This window comes from Vitis vinifera, chromosome 11 (assembly GCF_030704535.1).
Source record: "Vitis vinifera cultivar Pinot Noir 40024 chromosome 11, ASM3070453v1".
Taxonomy (NCBI): Eukaryota; Viridiplantae; Streptophyta; class Magnoliopsida; order Vitales; family Vitaceae; genus Vitis; species Vitis vinifera.
In genome coordinates, this window is record NC_081815.1 from 2,216,824 (window position 1) to 2,243,942 (window position 27,119).

Sequence of the window (27,119 nt, forward strand, 5' to 3'; positions counted from 1 at the left end):
TGATGATGCCCCTTTCAAATGCTTAGATCTGAAACTGAACCAGGTATGATCTTTCTTTTCTGATTACAAGGAGAATTAAACCTGGACAATTAGATATATTTTTTCTTGGGTTCAGGGAGAAGGCAGGACTTACACACATTGTAATAGGATCATTTGAGATGAGTTATAGCAAGAGTGCGCATGCATGATAAAATAATTGTTGTAGAAAAGCATCCCATACCATGAGGAGTCATGAGCCTTGACCATTGACCAACCACCTCCAAAAAATGTAATTGATTATTAAATTTATTCCTATATAAATGGCTCCAATATTTACTAAATAAATAGATATTAACCTTTGTTAGTGCTCTGGTGGGGTTATCTAGCTAGCCCAGCCCGGTGGGTTGGAAAAGCTGGGCTGGCCCATGTTGTTTTCATGCCTTTTGTTTTAGGGTAAGTTTAGTTAGCAGGGAGAATAGAGGGAAGGAAAAAAAAATGATTAAAAAAAAATCTGAAAAATGTGAGGAAAAATGGAGGGAAAATGTTAAAATATTTTCTTCTCCATTTTTATGTAAAAATTTGGAGAGAATGCATTGCTCAACATTAATTTATTTTTTCTTTCCCTCATTTTTTCAGAGACAATTAAATAAGAGAAAAATATGATAAATTTTCTTCTTCTTCTTCTTCTTTTTTTCATGGAAGCTCCAAGCTATTTTTCTCACTCATGACTTTGATATCCATGCAACATTTTCGATGAACACTTATCTGAACATGCACAAATGGGCTTAAAATTGATTTTTGTAGAGCACATTGGTTGCAAAACTTGCTAGTCTATACCTATCCATTACGAGTGAGGGAGCAAGTTGGCACTAGCACGATATAATTTCATAAACTATGCTTTATGGTAGCCAATTGTGTTTTTATACGACGTGGTCTTTTGAGCTTTTATTTTATCTTTTTTACTTTTGCATTAATGAACGATTGTATTGTCATACTCGAGTGGGGGTCCCTATACTACTACTAGCAATAATGGCTCCTTAAAAGGCCATGTGTTTCTATCCAAGGGCAAAATTTGTGTTTTTAGTACTCGCGACAATCATTTGAAGTGTTCAATTAATTTGGTAGTGAGGTCACTATAATGATGTTTCTTTTCTAGGGATCATGCCTTTTGGAAATTCAAACACACATTAGTCGGTGAATGGGCATTTTAAACCATAAATGACATACAAACATAGTGCACCTAAGGTTCATCATCTCCCATGTAAATAATTGTTTATGAGCACTTTTAGGAACCCATTTCTACTTTCATTGAAGACTTTCCTATGAACCTTCCTTATGCTCTCTTTTTCCAATTCTTATCACCCTTTACTTTTATTATTTTCGTATTCCATTGTTCTTTGTTTGTTTTTTTGCCTCCATTGGTTCCATTACTCATTCTTCATCATTTTTATGTCTCCTTTTTTCATCTTTTATTTTATTTTTACTTTTTAGATTTTTCTTTCTTTTTTCTCCAACCCATGGCCACTTCGTATATCTTGGACCCCTTTGAGAGTATGTTTGGCTTTTTATACTAAGTAGGCAAAAGGATTGATCTCTTGCCATATTGCAAAGATCCTAATTTTTTAATTGACAACTACCAATAACACACTTCACTGTTCTCATTTATAGATTGATTTAGACTTATTTTTTAGTCTCTCATTCGAGGATTCTTCCATTTCTTTTAGCTCCACCCTTGTCGAATATATTCCCATGTCATTTGTCTACCTCTCGATGCCTAGTGCTACATCATTGGTTCAACTTAAGCCTTAGCTTAGGGGATATTTTTTTTCTTACATATCTTAAATGAGATAAAAAGAAAAGTATGCGTGTACTTGTTGTCCCCTTAAAGAGATCTTGCCCCTTGATTTTGAACTTCCCATGCGATATTGAAAGTTGGGAGAAGGGCCATATCAAGGCCATAAGGGAATGAGAATTTGATTCTTGAGATGAAAACAAGTCATTGAACGTCCTCATATCTTTCGATCAACTAGTAAATTTCCAACTTAATTATATAATTCCATCAAATTTCCTATAAACTTTGAAGGCACAAAATTGATGCTAACTTTTAACTTAATGTTATTCACTCCACTTTGCTTTTCACCTATAAGCATGACAAATTTTGTTATCTAATCAAAAGTGAGCGAATTAATGTTTCAACAACTACCTTAGAGAAATTGGACTAAAAACAATATTTAATTTTCCCAAGGAGAATGGTTAATGTTGTACTACACACTCTTCCATCAACGAATTCCATTTTTTTCCAGTCCCAAGTGCCTTCATAGTACCACAAACAACTATTAGGTAATTTGACGAGAAACTTAGGTGGTGTTTGTTTTTTTACTTAATTCTAAATAGAACCTTAATACTTAATAGTATTAAATATTAGGTTATTTGTTTTTGTAGTATTTTATTTTTATTAAGTATTAAAAAATAAAAAAAATAATTGTGTTATTTTTTCTATTTAGAAAAAGCCACATATTTTGGCTTTTTCTATTTAGTAAAAAGTTTATAATAAGTCATGAAAAAATAAAAAAACAAACAACCTAAATTCTAAAACTAAATGGTTTTCAGCAAAAATCCAAAAAAACAAACACCACCTTAGACTATATTAAGCCTCTCCAAAATACTTATTTGATTGAAATGGAAAGATTCCTTTTTACATATTTTGATATGTAAATGTCTGCTAGTAACATACCAAAAGGAAGTGGAAAGATAACTGTGAGACTTGATTTAGGCTAGTTGAGAATTCATGTTAGCTAGTTGTTGATTAGAGCAAAATATGTGTTCCAATAGTACATATATGATATATGATTTATGTAATATAAAGAACTCAAGGTATTTAACTGATCTCAAATTGGTTTTAAGACCCTAATCATGAACCCAAAACAATAATTAGTAAATGGTTATATTGGTATTGTAAAAATATTTATTAAATATGAAAAAACTTATGCCATAATAAAGTTTCTATAGGAAATAGTATATTTTTTTACTTTTATATTAAGTTTTATTATTATTATTATTTTAAGTCATGCATTCTTAAAACATAGTTAGTTAAACAAATATAGAAACACTTATTGAGTTTTAAAAAAAGTTTTTGATTTTTTAGAGTCTATATCTTTTTACATTTGCGTTAGCAACTCGACTGTTAAGTTCGAGTGAAGATACTTTTCATATTTTATCTATATTTTACTTATTTCAAGTATTTGGAAACCAAATATAGAATTAGATTTGAGGTAGAAGTTAAAGTCAAACTCAACGATGATTTTCAAAAAATGGTATTGGTATTTTGAAATTTTATTAAATATAAAATAATTTTTGAAATAATTTCAAAATTGTGTACAGAAGAACAATAGTTGACGTTGGATTGACATTTGGGAGGCAAAAAAGTGTGTGTGTGTTTTTTTAAAGTTTTAAGAAAAAATAATATATTTTTTTTTATAAAAATTAAGATATGACTTATGTGAGATATTTGGAGGTTAATAAAGGTTAACATTAGGGCTTGATCTTCCATGGAGTTGTAGAGAAAATTGAAAAAATTACCCCCAAACGGTCCCCAGAGCTGTGGTTTTTAGAAATCAATCCAAGCTTACATTTTCGTCTTCTTCACCTTTTCCTACTGCGTCCCTCCTGCGTCCCTCTCTATCATTCCCTTCCTACAATTTGTCCATAGACTACGCATAGAAACTAATAAAGAAAAATCCCCGGAAATGATTTCATTTTTACTCATCTGTGGAATTCCCCCATTTTTCGCCTTGGATTTCCCATTCAGATCCTCTTTAATCAATACCTGATACAGTCATAATGCTTTGATGATGTTTCCACTGATAAATTAGATTTTTTTTTTCATTTTCCTTTTTATTTTCTCTGGTTGTTCATTTCAGAATTAGGGTTTGTTTCTGTAATGAGTTTCGGTCCTTTGAATGGCGACAGTTTCTTCATGTGTTCTTCACATCATTCTTAATACGTTTATCCTTTTTATCATAAACCCTAGTTTTATCTTGGGTGAAAACGATGAATTATCCATCGTCGACTTCGATTTCAATTCATTTAACGGTGATTACACGCCTCCGTCGCCGCCACCTCCGGCTTCGCCACCCCATCCTCCGTCGCTGTCGTGTGAAGGGGATCTTGGCGGAAACGGGTCGTTTGATACCATATGCGAGCTCAATTCCAGTTTGAATTTTGGGAAGGATGTGTATATAGAGGGGATTGGGAGCTTGCATATACTTTCCGGTGTAATTGTTAGCTGCCCTATGGTGGGATGCTCAATTTTGGTTAATATTAGTGGTGAATTCGTTATGGGTGTGAATTCATCGATAATAGCGGGTACTGTGTTTGTGGAAGCGCAAAATGCGAGCTTGAGTGACGGTTCTATCATCAATGTGACGGCACTGGCGGGTGCACCGCCACCGCAGACCAGTGGGACGCCATCGGGAGTTCAGGGCTCTGGTGGAGGGCATGGAGGGAGAGGGGCGAGTTGTGTTACTGATAATACTAAGCTTCCAGAGGATGTGTGGGGTGGGGATGCATACTCGTGGTCGTCACTGGATGAGCCAAAGAGTTATGGGAGCAAGGGGGGGACTACAAGTAAAGAAGAGGATTATGGTGGGGGTGGAGGGGGGCGAATTGAGTTTGAGGTGGAAAGTGCAATTGAAGTTTGCGGGAGTCTCGTGGCAGATGGAGGTGATGGGGGTGTTAAGGGTGGTGGAGGGTCTGGTGGCAGCATCTACATCAAGGCCCCTAGAATGTAGTCTCTTCTCTCTTGATTGGCTTGACTAAAAAACGATTACCCATTCATGATTGCATACCTTATTTGTTGGTGGCTTATCAAATTTTTTTCCCCCTTTGCATGCTTCTTCAATTGTCCGACCTAATGCATCGGCTGAAATGTCTTTTGATTGCCCAGTATTATGTGTTTTCTTTTTATCATTTCAGTTACTGCATGCACCCATTTTCATGCATTCTTTTTTGTATTGCTCCACTTATTCAAATTTGTGAACCATTAAATGTTAAAACAAAGTTGTTTGGCAATGGTTTAGTAAAGATTAAAAAGTTAAACAAGAGGATTTGAAGGATGTGACTTCATGATGGGCATGAGAAGTTGTAGAGAAGAAAAGAATTTCAGGTACATGGTACCTATAATTTTTTTTTTATTTCCTCTACATGCTTTTGCTGATCACAAACGAGGGCCTCAAGTTGCCCAAGAAGACCTGTTCCTTGCCTTCCCTCACTCCATTCTAGCTGGTGATCATGATCAAATGTCTTCAACTCCTTTTGTGAAAACCATGAGATTATTATTCATGAAATAACACCTCTTTACTCCTTTGAACCGGCTTTAGGCATCATATCACTTGTGAGGGGAAGCTACCTTCTTTGTGTGTCACATGTGCAATAGGATGCCCTAAAAAAGGACTAGTAGGACAGTACACGAGCTATGGAAGGGTCATGCACCCAATCTAGCATACCTCAATGTGCAGGGGTGCTTTGTGAAAGTTCCCTTACTCTGAACCTAAGAAGAGAAAACTAAGTCCAAAACCCTTAAGGTTCATAGGATATTGCTGAAAAACAGTGCAATACATAGATTCCTAGTGGTTAAATCTGATAGTAATCTAATATAGATAAACACCATAATGGAGATAAAAAATGTTGATTTCTTTGAGACTATCTTTCATATGAAGATCATAGTTTTAAAAGGTGTGCCTAGGCACAAGGTGTAACCACACAATCCTCTCAATGCCTTGCTTGAGGTAAGGCGCATCACCTTCAAGGAGTAGCGGCCTAGGCACATGAGGCATGCGCTTCTCACCCAGATGTGGGACTCCCTGTTGGCATGTCTTCTTTTCTCTCCCAAAACAAGGTTAAAATGGCGTTGTTTTGCCCTGTTCTTTTTTCTTTTTAAGAGCAACACCAAAATGGTGTGCTTTGCTCTTTGAAATAAAAGAAAAAAAGACCCAAATTAGGGCTTTGAATCTCCAAAATTGTGACTATCAAAGGAGAAGAGGAGAGAAGAAGAAGAAGAAGAGAGGAAGGAGAAAGGGAGGAAGGAAGAGGAAGAAGAAGGGCATACCTGTGGGTGCTCAGAGGCTCAAACCTCATATTTCTTCACTCAGTGGTGTATTTTTTTCATGGCTTGAAATTTGTATTTCTCATTTATAATTTTATATTGATTTTTTTAGGCCTCATTTATTTTATTTATCTTTATCATACTAGATAATGATATCTATATTTATTGTGATAATTATATAATGATACTATAATATTTATCTCATTTTTTATTTTTATTTTCAAACCGAATACATTGTGATTTATGTTTATTTTATAGATTGTTCATAATCCATTTATCATAATAATTACATAATGATTTTGGAATGGTAGAAGGGTAAAATTTTGGAAAGATTTATGGTGGGGGAACGTCCCCTTATGCAATTCTTTTCCCTCCTTGTATGCTTTTGCTTCCTCTAAGGAGGCTTGGGTAGAGGAGTTTTGGGACACTTCGGGAGTGGAAGGGGTTTGGAGTCCTAGATTTTCTAGGCCCTTCAATGATTGGGAGGTGGAGGAGGTGGAGAGGCTTCTTTTGGCAATCCGAGGTGCAAGGCTTAGTCCTCTTATGGAAGATAGAATGATGTGGAAAGTGACTTCGAATGGGAGTTTTTCAGTTAGATCACTCTATAATGATCTATCTTCAAGAAGAGCTGGTTTTTTCCCTCATGGTTTGATATGGAACCCTAGTGTGCCTTCCAAAGTATGTTTCTTTGCTTGGGAGGCTTCTTGGGGTAAGGTGCTTACTATGGATCAGCTTAAAAAGAGGGGGTGGGCTGTTGTTAACAGATGTTTTCTGTGCTGTGAGGAAGAGGAGTCAATTGATCATATTCTTATTCATTGCTCCAAGGCAAGAGAGTTATGGGATTTATTGTTCGCCCTTTTTGGAGTGTGTTGGGTCCTTCCATCTTCGGCTAGAGAGACCCTTGTTGAATGGAGGGGCTTTATGTTGGGCAAGAAGCATAGTAAGGTGTGGAAGGCAGCCCCGTTGTGCCTCTTTTGGGCGGTTTGGATGGAAAGAAACAAGATTGCTTTCGATAATGAGGACTTTTCGGTTCATAGGCTGAAAAATTCTTTTGTTTGTAATCTTTGGGTGTGGACAAAATCAATTGTAAATGAAGGTCCTCTCTCTTTACCTAGTTTTCTTGATTGGCTAGGCGCTAGATAAGGGTCGGGTTTGTTTTTTCTCTTCCCTTGGGTGTGCCTTAAGGGTCCTTTTGTATACTCCCTGTATGCTTTTGGGTTTTCCTCTTGGTGCCATCTTCTAATATATTTCTGCTTTTGCCTATCAAAAAAAATAAAAATAATTACATAATGATAATATGATAGTTTATATGCTTGGAACTCTTTTTTTTTTTTTTTAATATTTTTTTGTTGATTAATGTGAAGTTTTGGATAATATTTGATGATTATTGTGCCTAGGATAGATGTTATCTAACCCTTTGATGATGCTAATGGGAGTTCAAGAGGTAGAGATTAGAGCTTCCTTTCGGTAGCTAGTTTGATTTGACCTAATTCGAGGAAATGTCTCTTCACTTACTTTATTGCCACCAACCCTTTCTCGAGAAAACATATTAAAAGCGCATAAAAGGAGGTGCCCTAAAGACACATGAAGTATACAAAAGACGCCTAGTCTAAATGTGGAGAAGATAAACCAAAAACTCTTTCCTTTGCTTTAAGCTCGACCAATCTACCAAGTTTCATGTACACTTTGATGCAATTTACAAAAGTATACAAAAACTTGGATTTGATTGGTTGAGTTTGACGTCTCAATGCTATTAAAAGCCTTCTCGTTCCTTTCCTTCCAAAGAGTCCAAAACAAGCACAAGGGTGTAGCCCTCCACATTTTTTTTTCCATTTCTTTCCCACAAAGGAATGTCATCCCAAAAGGTTCCTTCTAATTGAAAAGTGCATCACCTAAACCACTCCAAAGAGAGAAAATAACTACTGCCATAACATACTTGCTTTGGAGCAATGGAGAAGTAAGTAATCCATTGTTTCTTCGTTGCCTTTGCACAAATAACACTTATTTGGCAAAAGTCCTTTTAAGCTAGTCCAATGCTAAAATTATACTCCAAGAATAGTTTTAAAAGGTGCGCTATAAGCGCACTTAGGCACAAGGTATAATGTCTTGCTTGCCTACACATGTGCCTTGTTGAAGAGGCATGCTTTGTCTACTTTACTCTTCCTTTTTAAACACTTTTATTCTTGAAATTTCTAATTGTATATTAAAATTTATATAATTTTGATACATTGTTATTGAATGTTCCTTTTAAATGTTTGGAATCTTAAATTTTTAATTGATTGGATTAGACTTTGAATCATATTTTATAAAATTTATATGCATCTCAAGTTGCAACTCACTTCACTTAGGCTCACGCCTTGTGTTTCACCTAAGTTGTATGAGACTTTTGCTCCTTAGGTGCACGTTGCATCTTTTCAAACTATGACTCCAAGTTGCTTCCCAAGCAAAGAAGTCAACCTTTGTTGGTGCCCATGTGTTCCACACTACACTTGTTAGGAAGGGTTTTTCATCTCCTGTGACTGAGGATGAAAGAAAGGATTTAATCGAAAATTGCCAATCTTGGCCTCATTCCATCACAATTTGTCCTCCACTTTCCTTTGAATCGAAAATGTTTACAGTTTCTATATATATAAAAAAACTTTACTTCCTTAAGCTCCCAATCTTTGACTTGCCTTGAAGAGTGGGGGCTTTGACCTCCCTTTTGACCAACCTACTCTCACGCCTCTGCTACCCACCCATCTTTGTTGGATGTGATAGAGAATAAGTTTGGGAAGACTTCTTTCAAGGGTAAATCCTCACACTAAAGAACTTTCCAGAGTTTAACCCCTCTCCCATTCCCAACTGTAAAGTGAGATCTACTTTTTATACCTTCTTACTCATTTATGATAGCTTTCCACACCCTCATTCCAAATCCTTCTCTTATGATCTCACCCCTCTCGAACACTGCCCCCCATCATCCTCTTCAAACTTCCCTATAATGATTTGTCTCAAAACGACTCATTTTTTGTAGCAAATCTTCAAACCCACTTACCATGCAAAGTCTTGTTTAAGGTTGAAAGATTACGGATATTGTGATATTTGATCTTCTTTTCTAAGCAGATTGAATTCCAATTCACTAGATGAGGTTTTTTCTCTAGCACACCACCTCCCCATAGAAAGTCTCTTTGGATCTTTTTGAGTATTGAATCGACCTTTCTTGGAATGACAAACAAGGACATGAGATAGATTGGAAGGTTTGATAAAGTGCTTTTGATTAGATTGATTGTCCCTACCTCATAATGGTATTGTATATATAAAATTTATACATGTGACTTGAGGTGCATCTCACTTCACTAAAGCTTGCACTTTGTGCCTAGGCCCCGGATGTCTATATGCCTTAAGTGCACCTTGTGCCTTTTAGTGCACCTTTTAAAACTATGATGAAGATTAAGATAAAAAAATTAAATTAAATTGTGCTAGGAAATATCTAGAGACAAGTTTAATGAAAATTTTGAAATTCAATTAAGAAGTAAAAAAAATAGAAAAGAAACAAACCTTGGAGATAATGTTTATTCATTCCTTGTGAATGAAGACCCTAAAATGTATAAAGTAGTTATGGCATCTCCTGATGCATCATTTTGGAAAGAGACGATAAATAGCCAAATAAAATCAATAATGTCTAACCATACTTAGGTGTTGGGAAATCATGGATTTACCATTTGGTGCAAAAACCATTGGTGCAAATGGATTTTTAAGAGGAATTAAAACCATATTGGTCAATAAAAAATTTTAGGGCTAGGCTAGTTGTCCTGGGTATAAATAAAGGAAAGAAGTAGATTACTTTGATATCTATGCCCCTTTCACTAGGATTTCCTTTAGTCTTGATGAGTTGTTAAAAATTTACAATACACGATTTGAAACAATGATATGATACAATTTTTATGAAATTGCAATCCATATTATATTTAAGTGTATCTTATGATGCATATATGATGCATGATATGATATGAGGTATAAGTGATGTGGAGACAAACCATTATGTGTTTCCTTCCCCTCTTTATTTGCCTTAGTTGCTTCTAAGGAAGTTTGGGTGGCGGACGTTTGGAACTTAGTAGTTGAAGAGAGTGGATGGGCTCCTTGTTTCTCTAGGCCTTTTAATGATTTAGAGGTGGAAAGTGTGAAGCGTTTTCTACTGAAACTTCAAGACAAAAGGATGTATAGGAATGAGGAAGACATGGTGGTTTGGAAGGAGTCAAAGAACAGTAAGTTCTCAGTTAAATCCTTTTCTTTCGCTTTGGAGCCCAGTGACCCTTTATTGTTCCTGTGGAGCATCATTTAGAGTTCTTGCGTGCCACCTAAGGTGGATTTTTTCACATGGGAGGTGACATGGGGAAAAGTCTTAACTTTGGATTAGGTCCAAAGGAGGGGGTTTTCTTGGGCAAACAAATGTTTTCTTTGCCACTTTGAAGAAGAAATTGTTGATCACATTCTTGTTCACTGTCCAAAGTCAAGGATTCTATGAAAATTGCGTTTTACTCTCATTGGAATGTTCTGTTAAAGCACTCTTTGGGTGGCATGGGTCTTTCTTGGGTAAAGTTCATAGAAAGTCTTGGAAGATGACCCCTTTATATATTTTTTGGATTGTTTGGAAGGAAACGAACACGCTAACTTTTGATAATGCAAAGTTTTTAGTTCAGAGGATGAAAAACTCTTTTGTTTGTATTTTGTTGTCTTGGTCTAGGATGTTTGTAGATGTGGGCCCTATGCCTTTTTTTTTTGGCTTTATTAATTGGCTAGATTCCAAGTGAGGGTAGGTGATGTTTTATGTTTTTTTCCTTCCCCTTGCTTGGTTGAGTCTTTGGGTAGCTGGTTTATACTTCTTGTATACTTTGGGATGCTATTTTTGGTGTTTTTATTTTATTTTATATATATACTCTTTTTTTTACCTAAAAAAAAAAAATACATACATTTTTAATTATTTTTCATAATTTTTAAGAAAAATCAAATTCCATTTTTTATTAAAAAAATTCTTAGATTAATTGTTTAAAATGCTATGGTAAGGTTATAAATTGGTCATAAAATGGAGAGAGAGGTAAAATAATTCTATGTAAAAAGCTACATTCTTGTTGTCAAAGGTCATGTTGGTAGTTAAGTAAATTTATTCTTATAGTGAATATTGAAGAATTTCTATTTGAATGATTTTAATTTTGACATTGAAAATGATGGTAATTGATGAATAAAAACTTTTACTTGATATATTTGTTTTGGGAGTATAAAATGTTGGAACTTTAAAGCTGATATATAAAGACATGTATATCAACAACACATATAAGTACATATATTAAAGCCACATCCTCAAAAGTCTCAGTGTATTGGAAAATGGGTGAGAGAGAGAGGGGTCGCGGCAGTGATCGAGAGGAAGGAAAATGGCAAGACGACGATGGCGAGGGGGATGACGATAAAGTGGGGAATCGAAGGCGGCGAAGAGGGTTCGCAGTCGAATCCAAGATGTTTGGGCTGGATCTGTTAGTGAGAAGAGGAAAACCCCAAATAGTTATAGAGGAAAGCAAAGGGGGAGTCTCGTCTTGGGTCAGAATGGGTTTGGCGAGCTTAGGGTTCCTAATGGAGGGCCTAAACCACTGCATAAGGGAGGAGAAGGAAGATCGGTGGGTGAAGGAGTGGAAAGAACAGGGGAGATCCTTCTCGCTGCTGCGAAGTGCAAATCAAGCGGGATGTTTTCTCAGGCTTGAGGTAACAGACTCGGAAAGAAAACAATACCGGATCTTTATCCCAAAAGGTAGAAAGGAAAAAATGGGATGGGCTGCAATGATGGAAAATCTACAGGTCCTACGCATGTCAATCGACAGAAAGAACCAAATGCAAGGTGAAAAGTCTAGGAAAAACATGGATCTGAAGAGATCTTTTGCGGAAATGGTGAAGAAACCGACGTATAGAGGTATAAGCCCAGTTCAAGTGAAGGTAGGGAGGAAGGAAATACAAAGTAATTTGGAAAAATTGGAGTACTGTGTCGTCGGGAATTGGAACCCTAGTTTTGGGGATGAAGAAGATTTGGAAAAATGGGGGAGGTTTTTGGCGAGTTCTTGGGGTCTGAAAGGGAGCCTAGGGCTGGCAAAATTGGAAGATAGTAGAGTTTTGTTGGAGTTTGAACACTTGGAAGAAGCTAAACGGGCCTCCCTCTCAGGTGAAAAAAGGGTGGGAGCGAGAAGGCTGGGGTTCGATAAATGGAGACCATGGGATGGTTGCAGAGTGGAGAAGGAAGAAAGCAACGAGATGTGGGTCAGAATTTTTGGGCTACCAGTGCTACTGTGGAATCCGACTGTGTTGAGAAGGGTGGGGGAGGAATGTGGAGGCTTCATCGACATCGACTCGAAGACGAAGAAGCTGGAAGAGCTTCAATGGGCTCGGATCCTGGTTAGATCGACCGGTGGTAACAAGCCGAGTACGCTGGAGATCGAGTTCGAGGAGGAAGTCCTCACGCTTGCACTCTGGTGGGAGTTCAGGCCGACAGTCAAGAAGCTAAGGGCTGCTAGCCACAGATGGGAGGAGGTCAGGGACGAGAGTAGCTCACGCGCCGGCTCGCGTGTGGAGAGGGAAGCGGTCGTTGATAGAACTGAGGCTCTGGTACCGTCAGAGGAGGGGACAGGGAGGCAGACGAGGGACAGGGGATGGGAGGGGACAGAGGATTGGGCCCAACAGTCAGGGCCCAAGGGGCATAGGGGCTGTAAGTCGGATCTATTGGGCCTAAAATTGAAGGGTGTGCTGAAAGAGGGGGTGGGGATGCAGGCTAGGCCATCCAAGTCTTGGGCTGATGAAGGGGTAGGCTATATGAATGAAGCCACCCAAGTTAAGTCCCAGGCCCACTTCGAACGGCCCATGGGTTTATTAAATCCAGAAAACAGAATGGGTTGGAAGGCTAGTAACTTGGGCTGGGTTTCAAAAGGATATCAGGCCCAGGTGACAAGTGCAGGGGCAATAGAAAAGGGCCCAGATGGGCTGAATGCAGAGGGGGTCCAAGTATTAATTGAGAGGACAGTCAGTCTTTGTGGTCCAGAAGCTAGCCAGCCCAAAAGATGGGCTCAGATTGGGAGTGGCCCAGAGGTAGTATTGGAAGAGGTCAGTTTAAATCAACCCACAGCCCGTAATAAAAGTAAAGAACCAATGGAGAGAAGAAGGCTTGTGGATTGCAAAAGTGCCAGCAATGGAAGCTCTTTAGAGGGGGAACACCTAATCATATGGGAGTCAGAGGAAGCAAGGACGTCAAGGGAGAAAGTCATACCTTCAGCAACAGATAAGGCATTGGCAGAGGAGGCCATGAGGTATGATTCTGGTCTAAGGATAGAGAGGGAAAGGGGTTATGGGTCTTCCCACCTCATCTTGTATTCTTTTGATCGGGCTCCGGTGGGGGAGTCTTTCGATCATTCTGGGGTCTTGAAGGAAAACACTGATGGTGGGCCCGGAATGGATGATAAGGGATGCTGGGATATGGTCGAATTCAATAAGGATCCAAACCTGGCTAGGGGGGTGGAGTGGAACACAGAGAGGATAGAATTTCTACAAGCCTGTGGAGAGAAAGAGGATAGATGGGAAGAAAGTAGTTTGGCCAAGTTCAGTCATTTTTTGGGTTTTTCCACAGAAGGGTTGGAGAAGGAAATTTTGAACTTCTTGGTCAAAATAAGGAAGAGACGGGAGAAAATTCATAGCAAAGCATTGATGGAGAAGTCAAAATTTGAGAGGGAATTGAAGAGACTGGAGTGCTCAGTTAATTATGAGAAAGGGGGTAAGCAAAGAAGCCTTCTACAGGGCAAAGGGGATCAGCTTGCAGTAGATACATGAAGCTGAAGCTATTAAGTTGGAATGTGAGGGGGGCTAATGATAGGGCCAAGAGGAAAATCATCAAGACTTTTATAAGGAATCAAAAAGTTGATTTACTGTGTATTCAGGAGACAAAAATTCAGCCAATGTCGGAGGGGGTGGTGAGAAGTTTAGGCTCGGGTAGATTCTTAGATTGGAGGGCCTTGGATGCGGATGGGACAGCGGGAGGTTTGTTGATTTGTTGGGATAAAAGATTGATGGAAGTTGTGGACTGGGAGGAAGGACAGTACTCACTGTCGTGTAGATTCAAGAATGTGGAGGATGGGACTGTTTGGGTGTTTACGGGAGTCTATGGTCCTTTCATCAGAGAGGCAAGAGAGGGACTGTGGGAAGAGCTGGGGGCTGTAAGAGGGATTTGGGACGAGCCTTGGTGCCTAGGAGGTGATTTTAACAGTACCCTTTATCAAGGAGAAAGAAACCGCCAAGGAAGGATAACTCCGAACATGAGGAGGTTTGCTCATATTATTGATGATTTAGGGCTGGTAGACCTTCCCTTGCAAGGGGGAGCGTTTACTTGGAGTGGGGGCCTGAATAACCAATCCTGGGCAAGGTTGGATAGGTTCTTGGTGTCTCCTAGCTGGCTAGACAAATTCAGTGGGGTGAATCAAAGGAGGCTGCCCCGTCCTGTTTCAGACCATTTCCCTATTCTGCTAGAAGGAGGTGGGTTAAGGAGAGGTCCTTCTCCTTTCAGGTTCGAAAATATGTGGCTAAAGGTTGAGGGCTTTCTTGACCTTGTCCGGGGTTGGTGGAGGGAAATAGAGGTCAGGGGTACAGCTAGTTACAGACTGGCAGCAAAGACGAAAGAGCTCAAACAGAAACTGAAAGTTTGGAATAGAGAGGTCTTTGGTAACCTGGAAGATAACAAAAGAGCAGCCTTGCAGCAAGTGGACCATTGGGATGGTGTGGAATGTGAAAGAAGCTTGTCCTTGGAAGAGACAGAATTAAAAAAGGAAGCAAAGGAAAGCTATAAAAAATGGGTTATGTTGGAAGAAAGTCATTGGAGACAACTATCAAGGGAGGTGTGGCTTAAGGAAGGGGACAAGAATACGGGATTTTTTCATCGAATGGCGAATGCTCACCGTAACAACAATACGTTGGATAGAGTAAAAATTGATGGGGTTTGGTTGGAAGAGAATCAAGAAGTAAGGGAGGGGATTGCAAATGCTTTTCAGCAGAGGCTTTCAGAAGAAGTGGGGTGGAAGGCGGATATTGAGGGGATCCAATTAGACCGGATTAGTCACCAAGAAGCAGAGAGTCTGGAGGTTCCATTCTCTGAAGATGAGATCCATTCTGCTTTAATGGATATGAGTGGGGATAAAGCCCCTGGGCCGGATGGTTTTACTATGGCGTTTTGGCAAAGCTCTTGGGATTTCGTGAAAGAGGAGATCTTGGAGATGTTTAAGGAGTTTCATGAGCAAGGATCCTTCCTCAAGAGCCTCAATAACACTTTCCTGGTTCTGATTCCTAAGAAAGGGGGAGCGGATGACTTGGGTGACTTTAGACCCATTAGCCTCCTGGGGGGGCTATACAAATTGATGGCTAAAGTGTTAGCTAATAGACTCAAGAGAGTGCTAAACAAAGTGGTAGCCCCTACTCAGAATGCGTTTGTGATGGGGAGGCAAATCCTTGATGCTTCTCTTATTGCAAATGAGGTGATAGACTCATGGCAGAAAAGAAAAGAGAAAGGGCTCATATGCAAGTTGGATATTGAGAAAGCGTATGACAGCATTAATTGGAACTTCCTGCTGAAGACTCTTCACAAAATGGGCTTTGGTCCTAGGTGGTTGGGGTGGATGTGGAGTTGTATTTCTACAGCCAAGTTCTCAGTTCTGGTTAATGGGGTCCCAGCTGGCTTCTTCCCGAGTTCTAAAGGGCTCCGTCAAGGGGATCCATTGTCCCCTTACCTCTTCGTCTTGGGAATGGAAGTGCTAGATGCCCTAATTAGGAGGGCGGTTGTGGGGGGCTATCTTACAGGTTGCAGTATCAAGGGTGATAGGAGGCACAATCTAAAAATCTCCCATCTTTTCTTTGCTGATGATACAATCGTGTTCTGTGAGGCTAACAAAGAGCACTTAACATACTTGAGTTGGATTCTCTTGTGGTTTGAAGCAGCATCAGGCCTAAGGATCAACTTGGACAAAAGTGAAATCATCCCAGTTGGTGTGGTGGAGGAGATTGAGGAGATGGCAGTGGAATTAGGATGTAGGGTGGGATCTCTTCCTTCTCAGTATTTGGGCTTGCCCTTAGGGGCTCCGTATAAAGCCTCTTCAGTTTGGGATGGGGTGGAAGAGAAAGTGAGAAGGAGACTAGCACGGTGGAAACGTCAATATATTTCAAAAGGGGGGAGAATCACTCTTATAAGAAGCGTGTTGGCTAGCATGCCAATCTATCACATGTCTTTGTTCCGAATGCCTAAGTCAGTGGCTAAGAGGTTAGATAAAGTTCAAAGAGATTTCTTATGGGGAGGGGGAAGTGAGGAAAAGAAAGCTCATCTCATCAAGTGGGAGGCGATCTGTGAGGATAAAAGCAAGGGAGGTCTAGGCCTAAGGAAGTTGGTGTTCCTGAACAAAGCTTTGCTTGGTAAATGGGTCTGGAGATTTGCTATTGATAGAGATGATCTATGGAAACAAGTGATAGTAGCGAAATATGGGCAAGAGGGCCTTGGATGGAGAGCAAAGAAGGCTTATGGAACTATCGGTGTGGGGGTTTGGAAGGAAATATGGAAGGAATCTGACTGGTGCTGGGATAACATGGGGTTCATAGTTGGGAAAGGAAACAAAATCAACTTTTGGACTGATGTTTGGTGTGAGGATACAAGGCTGGCCCAAAGTTTCCCCCACCTATATGCTATGGCTTCGCATAGGAATGCGACTGTGGAGGAGATGTGGGATCAGAATTTTGGCCAAGGGGGGTGGAATCTAAGATTTTTGAGGGACTTTAATGATTGGGAGATGGAGATGATAGGGAAATTGTTGCATGTGTTGAGGGATTTCAAGCCTTCTATGGAGGAAGACTCAGTCCGTTGGAAGGGAGGAAGGAATGGTAAATTTAGGGTGAAAGAAGCCTATAGATTGGTGACCAGACCGAATGATATTGGTTTTCCTGCTAGATGCATTTGGGTGGATTCAGTTCCAACCAAGGTTGCATTCTACGCTTGGGAGGCTACTTGGGGGAGGGTGCTCACTCTTGATAGACTTCAGAAAAGAGGATGGCAACTTCCTAACTGCTGCTTTCTATGTGGTTGTGAAGAAGAAACTGTAAATCACCTTCTTATTCATTGTATAGTAGTCAGAGTTTTGTGGGATATTGTTCTTGGGTTATCAGGTGTGCAGTGGGTTTTTCCAGAAACTGTAAAGGAGGTTCTAACTAGCTGGAGGGGCCCTTTCGTGGGAAAGAAAAGGAAAAAGATATGGAAATCCATTCCGTTGTGTATTTTTTGGACGGTTTGGAAGGAAAGAAATAGGTTAGCTTTTAGGGGAGGAGAGCTTAATATCCAAAAGCTTAAGAATTCTTTTGTGTGTAGTTTGTGGAGTTGGGCTAGATTGTATATTGGTAAGGAGCGTATGTCCCTTATAGGGTTCCTAGAATGGTTGGCGTCCATCTAAGGGATGGTGAGGCTCGCTATTTTTTTGGCTTTTTGAGGGGCTTGTTGCTTTGTATACCCCCTGTATACTTGTAACTCTTTGCCCTTTTTTAATATATCTTGCTTTACTTATCAAAAAAAAAAAAAAATATAAGTACATATGCCTAGTAAAATTTGGAACTAAAAATTATATCTAAAAAATTTAAAAGTTTATTTTTGTGAATTTCTTGATGAACCTATACGTTAAACTTATATTTTGTTAAATCGAAATTTTCGAAACTTTAGTATTCAATGTATTTAAATGTTATGTTATAGTTTAAAACCTTTAAATCTTACTATCATTCCTGACATTGGTACCATATTATTCCATATTTCATGCTTCCAATTTATATGTACATGTATGCATATTTTTTCTATTTAGTTTTTCCCTATATAAGAAATTTACTATACACAATATGATATGATGCATGATACAAAAAAAGAAAAAGTAAAAAAGAAAAGTGTGTACACTATATGTTTTATGACTTAACAACTATGCTTCTATCCATAACCTGGTAATTCCTTAGATGGACGTCTAGACTGCATTTTTGAATGAGGAATTGAAAAGGAATGGATATCAAGTTTGTGTTTTTGAATGAGAAAGTAGAAAAGGAAATTTATATGGACTGGTCAAAGGGTTATGGTCCTTGGAAAGGAGCAACAGGTATGTAGACTAGTCAAGTCCTTGCATGGAATTGGAAAAGAAATGGACGTCAAGACTGTGTTTCTGAAAAAGGACTTGGAAAAGGGAATCCTTTTGGGTGAAGGGTTGTGTAGTTCTTAGTGAGGAGCGAAAAGTATGTAGTCATCTGAACAGGGTAGTTTTACATTTGTACTCATGCATCCTTCAAATCACACTTGCAGGCACTTTTCTTCTTAATGTATACTTGTATAGTGATATAATTAATTAGTTTATAATCTCTAACTGTTCTTGGAAACCTTATTGACATAATATTCCCATATGAAGCGCAGGACTGGAAGTGGCAGAATAAGTGCGGCTGGAGGTAATGGGTTTGCTGGAGGTGGTGGTGGAAGAGTTTCTATCAATGTTTTCAGCAGGCATGATGATTTAAAATTCTTGGTTCATGGTAAAACTGTTATACTTTGAGGAAGAGCTTGTATCTGATGAAATGAATAAGAGGAATGCTGCATTGATCACACACCACAACACCTCCCCCACTGCCACTTAACATATATTATATTTACACCAGTACCTTTGCTGTTTGTGGAGCCTTATTGTGTCACTAGAAGCTCAATATCTATTTTTGCAGGGGGCAGGAGCTTTGGCTGTCCTGAAAATTCAGGTGCTGCAGGGACATATTATGATGCTGTTCCTAGGAGACTTATTGTCAGCAACCACAACTTATCTACAGATACTGACACGCTTCTCCTTGAGTTCCCTAATCAGCCACTTTGGACAAATGTTTATGTTCTAAATCATGCCAAGGCCTCTGTTCCTTTGCTCTGGAGTCGTGTGCAGGTCATTGAAGTGCTAACATATAGTTTTCATTTTTGAATATTCTCTTTATTGCCTTTCTAGGTAATGGCTGTTGTGTTGTTGAGATGAAAGGCCTTCTTTGGCAAGATGATTTTCTAATCTTGCATGCTGTTTTGTCATTGAAACATTGTATTGATCTGGGAATAAACTGTGTTAAATAGATGTGGTCGATTAAAGTAGATTATTAATATTATTATTATTATTTTTTTGGTTTGTGGGGCTGGGTGGGGGTGGCATTTGTGCTACTGAGCCGGAAATTAAGAAATTTGGATGAGATGATGGGCTGCCTTTTTCTCTCCCTAAGTTGAGCTGGCATATACAAGTCATATTTTGTTGCTTTAGGAAGTTCCACACGACACCTATTTTTTTTTTTTTTTTGATAGGAAACGACACCTATTTCCTGCACTGCTGACTTCCTTGTTTTGTTTATTTTTGAATTTCTTCAATCTTTGTATCTTTTTAAAATTTTTCTGTATTGTTTTTTCTTTTACCATTTTTTTTAGAAAATTCTCATATTTATTTTGTGTTTGTGGTCTAAAATAGCCTAGGAAAATGTTGTTTCTCATTGGCATTAGTTCCTCTTCCTTTTCAGCTAAGTTGTTTCATTAGGGGAAGAGTCACATTTCCTGTGTTGGCATAAATTGGATTTGTCTTTTCTCATCTTCATGTTTTACTGCAATTAGAATTCTTTACCTCGGTTACTTTTTCTTATGTTTCTCTTTCAACTCACAGATATCTTCTTTCAATATTTTTTTATAAATTCTGAAATAGAATTTAAGTGGTTCCATTGTGGTGTACTGTTTCCCTAAATTTATTTACTAATGCATTACGTAGGTTCAAGGACAACTTCATTTATCATGTGGCGCAGTTTTGAGCTTTGGGCTTGCACATTATGCCTCATCAGAGTTTGAATTGATGGCAGAAGAGCTTTTAATGAGTGACTCGGTGATCAAGGCAAGTGGCAGGCAATACGTCTTCTCTATTGTTTTTTGGTTGGTGATCTATTGCCCTATGTATGATTCTCTTTTTGTTTTTAATTTTAATTTTGATAAGAAACACACATTTCATGGATTTATATAAAAAAAAATAAAGGATACAAGAAGGATCGACTTTCCTTAGATACAAACAATGGAAAGTGACCACAAACAAAATGGTTTCAGCTGAACCCATAAGATATGAGCCTAAATCATCAAACTAGTTGTAAGGAACCAAAGATCCAGATAAACACTTATGGGGTAGGGTATCCTGGGCAAAAGCTTCTAGCAGTAAACCTCCTCTGATAGCCAGTTGTTCCAGTACCACGTTGGTACATCTCAACATTTGAGAAAAGCAGGCTCATTTTTTTTTGATAAACAACCAAATATATTAGAAAAGGCTAAAAAGCCACACATATACAGGGAGTATACTGAACAACCCTACACAAGGCTAGAAAAAACAAAAAAGGGGAAAAAAAACCCCACCCATCCTCACCCACCCTCAAGTGGTTCCAAGCCACTCCAAAAAACCTAAAAGAGAGTATGTTTCCTCACCATTGTACACCCTAGCCCAACTCCACAAATTACATACAAAAGAATTCTTGAATTTCTGAATATCTAAAGACCCTCCCCTGAAAGCTAACCTATTCCTTTCCTTCCAAACCGTCCAAAATATGCACACCGGAATGGAATTCCATATCTTCTTTCTTTTTTTCCCCACAAAAGAACCCCTCCAACTAAGTAACACCTCTATAACTGACTCTGGGAAGACCCATTGAACTCCAAAAATGGCAAGGGTAATCTTCCAAATAGTTTTAGTCACTGTACAATGTAAGAGGATGTGATTCGCACTTTCCTCTTCATAGCCGCATAGGAAGCACCGGTTTGGGAGCTGCCACCCCCTTCTCTGAAGCTTATCCAAAGTAAGGATCTTCCCCCACGAGGCTTCCCAAGCAAAAAAAGACACTTTTGTTGGAACCTTATCCATCCAAATGCGCCTATACGGGAAAACCCCGGCTGAAGAGCCGCTCAAAATTTTGTAGGCCCCCTTAGCCCCATAAACTCCATTGCCTTCCCACTTCCATCTCACTGAGTCCTCTTCAAGAGAAGTCCTGAAGTCCTTCAACAGATTCAACATATCTCCTATCTGCTCCATCTCCCAGTCATTGAGGTCTCTAGCCAACCTGAGATTCCAACCTCCTTGACCCATGCTAGAGTCCCACACTTCACAAATTTTGGCATTCTTGTGACCCGCCAAGGTAAACAACTGCGGATAAGATTGAGCAAGCACCTCATTGCCACACCACTTATCCATCCAGAACAAAACTCTATTCCCCTTCCCAACCTTAAAATCAATGTTCTCCCAGCACCAATCCACCTCCTTCATGATGTCCTTCCACAACCCCACCCCAAAAGGCCCACACACTTCCTTTGTCTTCCACCCACATCCCTCTTGACCGTATTTCACCCCTATCACAGTTTTCCAAAGGTTATCCTTCTCATAGGCATATCTCCAAACCCATTTTCCCAACAAGGCTTTGTTCAACAAGTCTATCTTTCGGATGCCTAAACCACCCTCCTCCTTAGGGCTGCAGACCACCTTCCAATTTATCAAGTGAGCTTTCCCTTCCAAGCATCCTCCCCCCCACAAGAAGTCTCTTTGAATTCTTTCAATCCTTTTTGCCACAGCCTTAGGAATGCGAATATGGGAAAGAAGATAGATGGGTATGCTGGCCAAAGTGCTCTTGATGAGAGTAATTCTTCCCCCCTTCGAAATATACTGCCTTTTCCACTGGGCAAATCTTCTTCTCATTCTCTCTTCCACCCCATCCCAAGAAGAAGAGGTTTTATGGTGGGCTCCAAGGGGCAGCCCCAAGTAAACAGTGGGTAAAGCCCCCAATCTGCATCCTAGCTCAGTCGCCAACTCCTCCAGCTCATCCACTTCCCCCATCGGAATTAGGACACTCTTAGCCAGGTTAATTTTGAGGCCGGAGGCCGCCTCAAACCACGTCAATATCCAGCTAAGATTGACAAGTTGCTCTCTTCTAGCTTCGCAAAAGATGAGAGTGTCGTCAGCGAAAAGCAGATGAGAGACAACCAGCTCTTCCCCTCCTCTCCCCCTCAGTCTACAGCCTGAAATGAAGCCACCCTCACCAGCCCGTCTTATAAGAGTGCTAAGCACTTCCATACCCAGGACAAAGAGGTAAGGAGAGAGGGGGTCTCCTTGCCTCAACCCCTTTGAATTCGAAAAGAACCCAGCTGGAACCCCATTGATTAATATGGAGAATTTGGCAGTAGAAATACACCACCACATCCAATCCCTCCAGCGAGACCCAAAGCCCATCTTCCGAAGAACCTTCATAAGAAACTTCCCGTTGATGCTATCATAGGCTTTTTCAATGTCCAACTTGCAAATTAACCCTTTCTCTTTTCTTTTCTTCCAATAATCTATCACCTCATTAGCTACTAAAGAAGCATCCAAAATCTGTCTCCCTCTCACAAAGGCATTTTGGTCAACAGAAACCACCCTATCCAGCACTTTCTTTAGCCTATTGGCTAGGACTTTGGCTAAGAGTTTATACAAACCCCCAAGCAAGCTGATTGGCCTGAAGTCCCTCAAGTCTTCAGCTCCTCCTTTCTTAGGAATAAGGACCAAAAAAGTAGTATTGAGAGACTTAGCAAAGGACCCATGCTCAAAGAACTCCTTAAACATTTCCACCACCTCCTCCTTCACAAAATCCCAACACTCTTGCCAAAAGGCCACTGAAAAGCCATCCGGGCCAGGAGTTTTGTCACCCCCCATCTCCATCAAAGCAGAATGGATTTCCTCCACAGAGAAAGGCACCTCCAGACCATTAGCCTCCCTAGAACTAAGTTGTTTGAACTGCAGCCCCTCAATATCCGCTCTCCACCCCTGCTCTTCTGAGAGTAATTTCTGGAATTCATTCACTATCCCGTCCCTCACCTCTTGATCCTCGGTCAACAGCTCCCCATTAATCATAATCCTATCCATGGAGTTATTCCTACGATGGGCATTTGCCATACGGTGGAAGTAACCCGTATTCCTATCCCTTTCCTTAAGCCATAGCTCCCTAGATTTCTGCCTCCAATGAACCTCTTCCAAAAGCACCCAATGATGGAAGGCATCCTTGGCTTGTTTTTTCTGCTCAGCTTTAGCTGAAGTCAAGGTCCTTTCACTCTCCACTCCATCCCAATACTCCAACTGCTGGAGGGCAGAATTTTTGTTGACTTCCAGCCTTCCAAACACCTCCCTATTCCAAACTTTAATGTTGTGCTTCAAAACCTTCATCTTATAGGCCAATCTGAAACTGGCCCTTCCTCTCACCTCAATCCCTTGCCACCATCCTCGGAGAAGATCAATGAACCCGTCCACTTTCAGCCACATATTCTCGAATCTAAACGGAGTGGGTCCTCTCCTTATCCCCCCACCCATCAGCAAGATAGGAAAATGATTGGAAATGGGTCTATGCATTCTGCATTGGGCTACCCCACAAAACATATCTAGCCACTGTTGAGTCACCAAAAACCTATCTAGTCTAGCCCAGGATTGATTATTCCTGTCCCCATTCCAAGTGGCAATACCCCCTTGCATTGGGAGATCAATGAGTTCTAAATCGTCAACTATTTGGGCAAAACTTCTCATGGCACCAGACAACCTTCCCTGTCTGCTCCTTTCCCGCTGGGATAATATGACATTGAAGTCCCTCCCTAAGCACTAGGGATCTTCCCACAAGCCTCTGATCGCCCCTAGCTCTTCCCACAGACAATCTCTATCCTCTTTGGAGAAAGGCCCATACACCCCTGTAAAGATCCAGGACATCCCATCTTCCACATTCCTAAACCTACAGGAGACTGAGAACCTTCCTACCTCCGTCTCCATCACCTCCAAAGACCTTTTGTCCCAACACACCAGAATCCCTCCCGCAGAGCCCAAGGCGTCTAAAGCCACCCAATTAGACCACCTTCCAGAACCCAAACTTTTTACCAAACCCTCCGACAAAGTTTGAAATTTGGTCTCCTGAATACAAAACAGGTCCACCCTCTGACTTCTTATAACTGCCTTAATAACCCTTCTTTTGGAGCTATCATTGGCTCCACGAACATTCCAGCTAATGATTCTTAGCTTCATTTACTTCCGTAATTTGGCACCCCCTTACTTTCACTTCACCATTTTGCTTTTTCTCCTTTTCATAGTTGATGGAACACTCCAATCTCTTCAATTCTCTCTCAAATTTGGATTTCTCCAGGAAGGTTTTGCTGTGGACACTTTCCCTTCTTTTACGAATTTTCACCAAGAATTCCATAATGTCCTTTTCTCGACCTTCTGTTGAAAACCCCAAAAATTTACTAAACTTGGCCAGATCACTCTTCTCCCAGCTTAGCTCCCCTCCTGCCTTATTACCAATTGGCACTATTTGATCGGAGTCCAACCCTTTTCCAATAACATCAATTCTGTCCTTGCTGGCCTCCACCAAATCCCAGCATTCGACAGGCTCACTCACAGGTGGCTCCATGCCCATGAGCATTTGAAGCGGATTCTCATCCTCGTCACGCTTCTCTCCGAGTCCAGAAAGGTCGCAATACTCCCCCACTGGAGTCCGACCGAAAAAAGAAAGAGGGGAAGAGGGAAGCACAGGGATCAAGCAATCGGACTGGACCATAACATACCTCGACGCTTCCTCCACCAGGGCAAGGTCAGTCTTCGATCGCTCTAAGGGGGGGAGCTCTGCCTCACCCAGCCATCGCATCCCATCCTTCTCCCAAACCAGGGACATATAAGAGAGTGGGCTTCCCGCGTGGCTTGGGCCGCATCTCTGGGCCTCAGCAAGGTGGTCACTCGGCTCCTTCTCAGCTACCAGTCCCGCCTCCACCGTGGGCCTCCAAGCCTCGATCCGTCTATTTTCCTTTGGCCCAAGAGAGGCCACAGAGGAGGAGGACTGATTAAAGCCCTCAGTCCCACAAGGCCTCATCAGAGAGCCCAGCCCAACCTGTCCACTCTGCACGCTTTCTGTTCCTTGAGGCTTTAACTGCAGCCCATAAGGCCCATGAGAGCACTCCATGGGGCGCCCCGACCCGGAGGTCAGTCTTCGCGTCCCATCCGCCGACTGCATCTGCACCTCAGGCCTCGAACCCCCTTTGGCCTCCTTCACGCGCTTGCCCTCGCGTGAATGGGCCTCACCCTCTACCTCACCCTCTGTTACAACAGATTTCCCTTTCCCTCCCGTCGGCGACACGCTCAGCGTCGGCCTGGTCTCCCACCACAGGGTTAGGGAGTAACACATATTTCCCATCCATATTTCCACCATATTAGGAGTCTTCTCCTCGATCCTCCTTACCCGGATTCTTGCCCACTGAAGCTCCTCCATCCTCTCTGTTTTAGCATCCATGCCCAAAAAACCCCCGCATGCCTCTCCTACCTTGCTCAAGATGTCCCGATTCCATAGAGAGATGGGAAGACCCACTATCCTTACCCATGCCTCTCTTACTTTCTCTTCCTCCATTAAGCATCCCGACCTTGGGCTCCATTTCTCCAGTCGAATGACGAAGCCTCCAACCGAAATTTCCGCCATATCTAGGGCTTTCTCAGCTTCTGATAACAGCCCAAATTCCAACAATGCCTTGCCATTTTCCAATTTGGCCAAGCCTAAATTGCCCTTTAACCCCCATAATTTTGACATTTGGGTCCCCCAACTTCTTAAATCTTCCCCCCCTCCTCTCGTTGAGTTCCAGCACCCGACAAGACAGTGGGCTAGCTTCTCCAAATTCACACATAATGCACTGTTGTCCACACGCACCCTAGCCACCTCTTCTCCGATGCTGTGGTTCTGCTTTACCACCTCCGCAAAGGACTTTCCCCTCAAAGGTGACCAAAAAATTTCCTTATCCTTCTGTCTCACTTGCCGGCCTGAGATAGACTCCATCTCACGCAGCGCCTCCACCAAGAGAGACCATCCCCCTTTTGCTCCTCTGCCCCTGGGAACAAAGATATTGAACCTCTTTTTTTCCCGATCTAAAACCCCCAGCTTAAGGAAACATCCCCCTTTGTTTTCACCGCGCTCTAAAGAGAAAAATCTCCCATTCTCTTGCCAGCGTTTCTCCCAATGGCCAGTCCTCATGTCCTTTGAGCAGAAAACCAGGCCTTTAATGAGCGGCCCCAAACTTGCCGGCCCCAGCTTAATCCAAGAAGAGACGCCTCCTTTGCTTTCCGTTATGAAAATAAATGTCCTACCCTTCTTCTTCTCTACCTCGATCTCAAAGATTTTTGACTCAACCCCAAACCTCCTTTTCCGACCCCCTACCTTGAGGTACCCCTCTGAGTCCCCATTCGCGCCTTCGAACCAGCTCTCTTCACCGTCTCCTTCACTCACTCTCTCTCTAGGTCTTTCTCTCTCCTCCATCTCACAATGTTGTAGAGATATTGAGGATAATAAATTTTGGTGAAAAGCAGGCTCATTTTTAAAAGATCAAAACATCTTTCAGATCAACATATCCCATTTTCATGCTCCCTCTTCCCTTGAGCAACTCATGAGATAACAATTGGCAATCTTCCTTCCATTGGGAAATTGCTAATCTCTAAAGTTTTCACCTTAGTTGAGCTTTTCATCAGGGCTAGGATCTCTGCCTCTATAACCATCCTTGATCCACCTTGCTTAGAAAAAGCCCTTATCACATTGCCCCTGAACACTTAAGGGTTCCTCAGTCACAGCTTTAGCAAAAAACCAAAAAGAACTTCTTTTCTGCAAAATCCTCCTGAATGGGCATTAACAAAGATCCAAATAGGAGCTTCCCTCTTTTCAGAAACTGCTTTCTGAATGGCAGATCCTTCTTACACCCTCATGCAATTTGCAATGTGTTAAACTATCAGATAGTAGGGAGGATAAATGGAAAAATGACGAGATCAAGAAACTTAGATTCAATTATCTGTTGCAATTAGTCACCTCCAAATTCAGCAAATCTATAGGCGATCTACGTCCCAGAAATTTCCTTTGACTCTTAACAAATCTTCCATTTCTGATTGCTGTGTCAATCAAATGACATCTGAAAGCTCTG

At 40.8% G+C, this 27,119-nt stretch overlaps 1 protein-coding gene across 1 annotated transcript in view; it reads left to right on the top strand.

Annotated features, from left to right (window-relative positions):
- Positions 1 to 3,506: 3,506 nt before the first annotated feature.
- The window catches only part of LOC100252538 (uncharacterized), a 46,218-nt gene continuing 22,605 nt past the window's right edge, over positions 3,507 to 27,119 (top strand). Inside the window, exons 1-4 of the mRNA XM_059740863.1 lie at positions 3,507 to 4,765; positions 18,549 to 18,664; positions 18,848 to 19,056; positions 19,909 to 20,028. Of these exons, the coding sequence (XP_059596846.1) occupies positions 3,939 to 4,765; positions 18,549 to 18,664; positions 18,848 to 19,056; positions 19,909 to 20,028 (1,272 nt within the window). The 5' untranslated portion in view covers positions 3,507 to 3,938. The remainder of the gene's footprint in view (positions 4,766 to 18,548; positions 18,665 to 18,847; positions 19,057 to 19,908; positions 20,029 to 27,119) is intronic.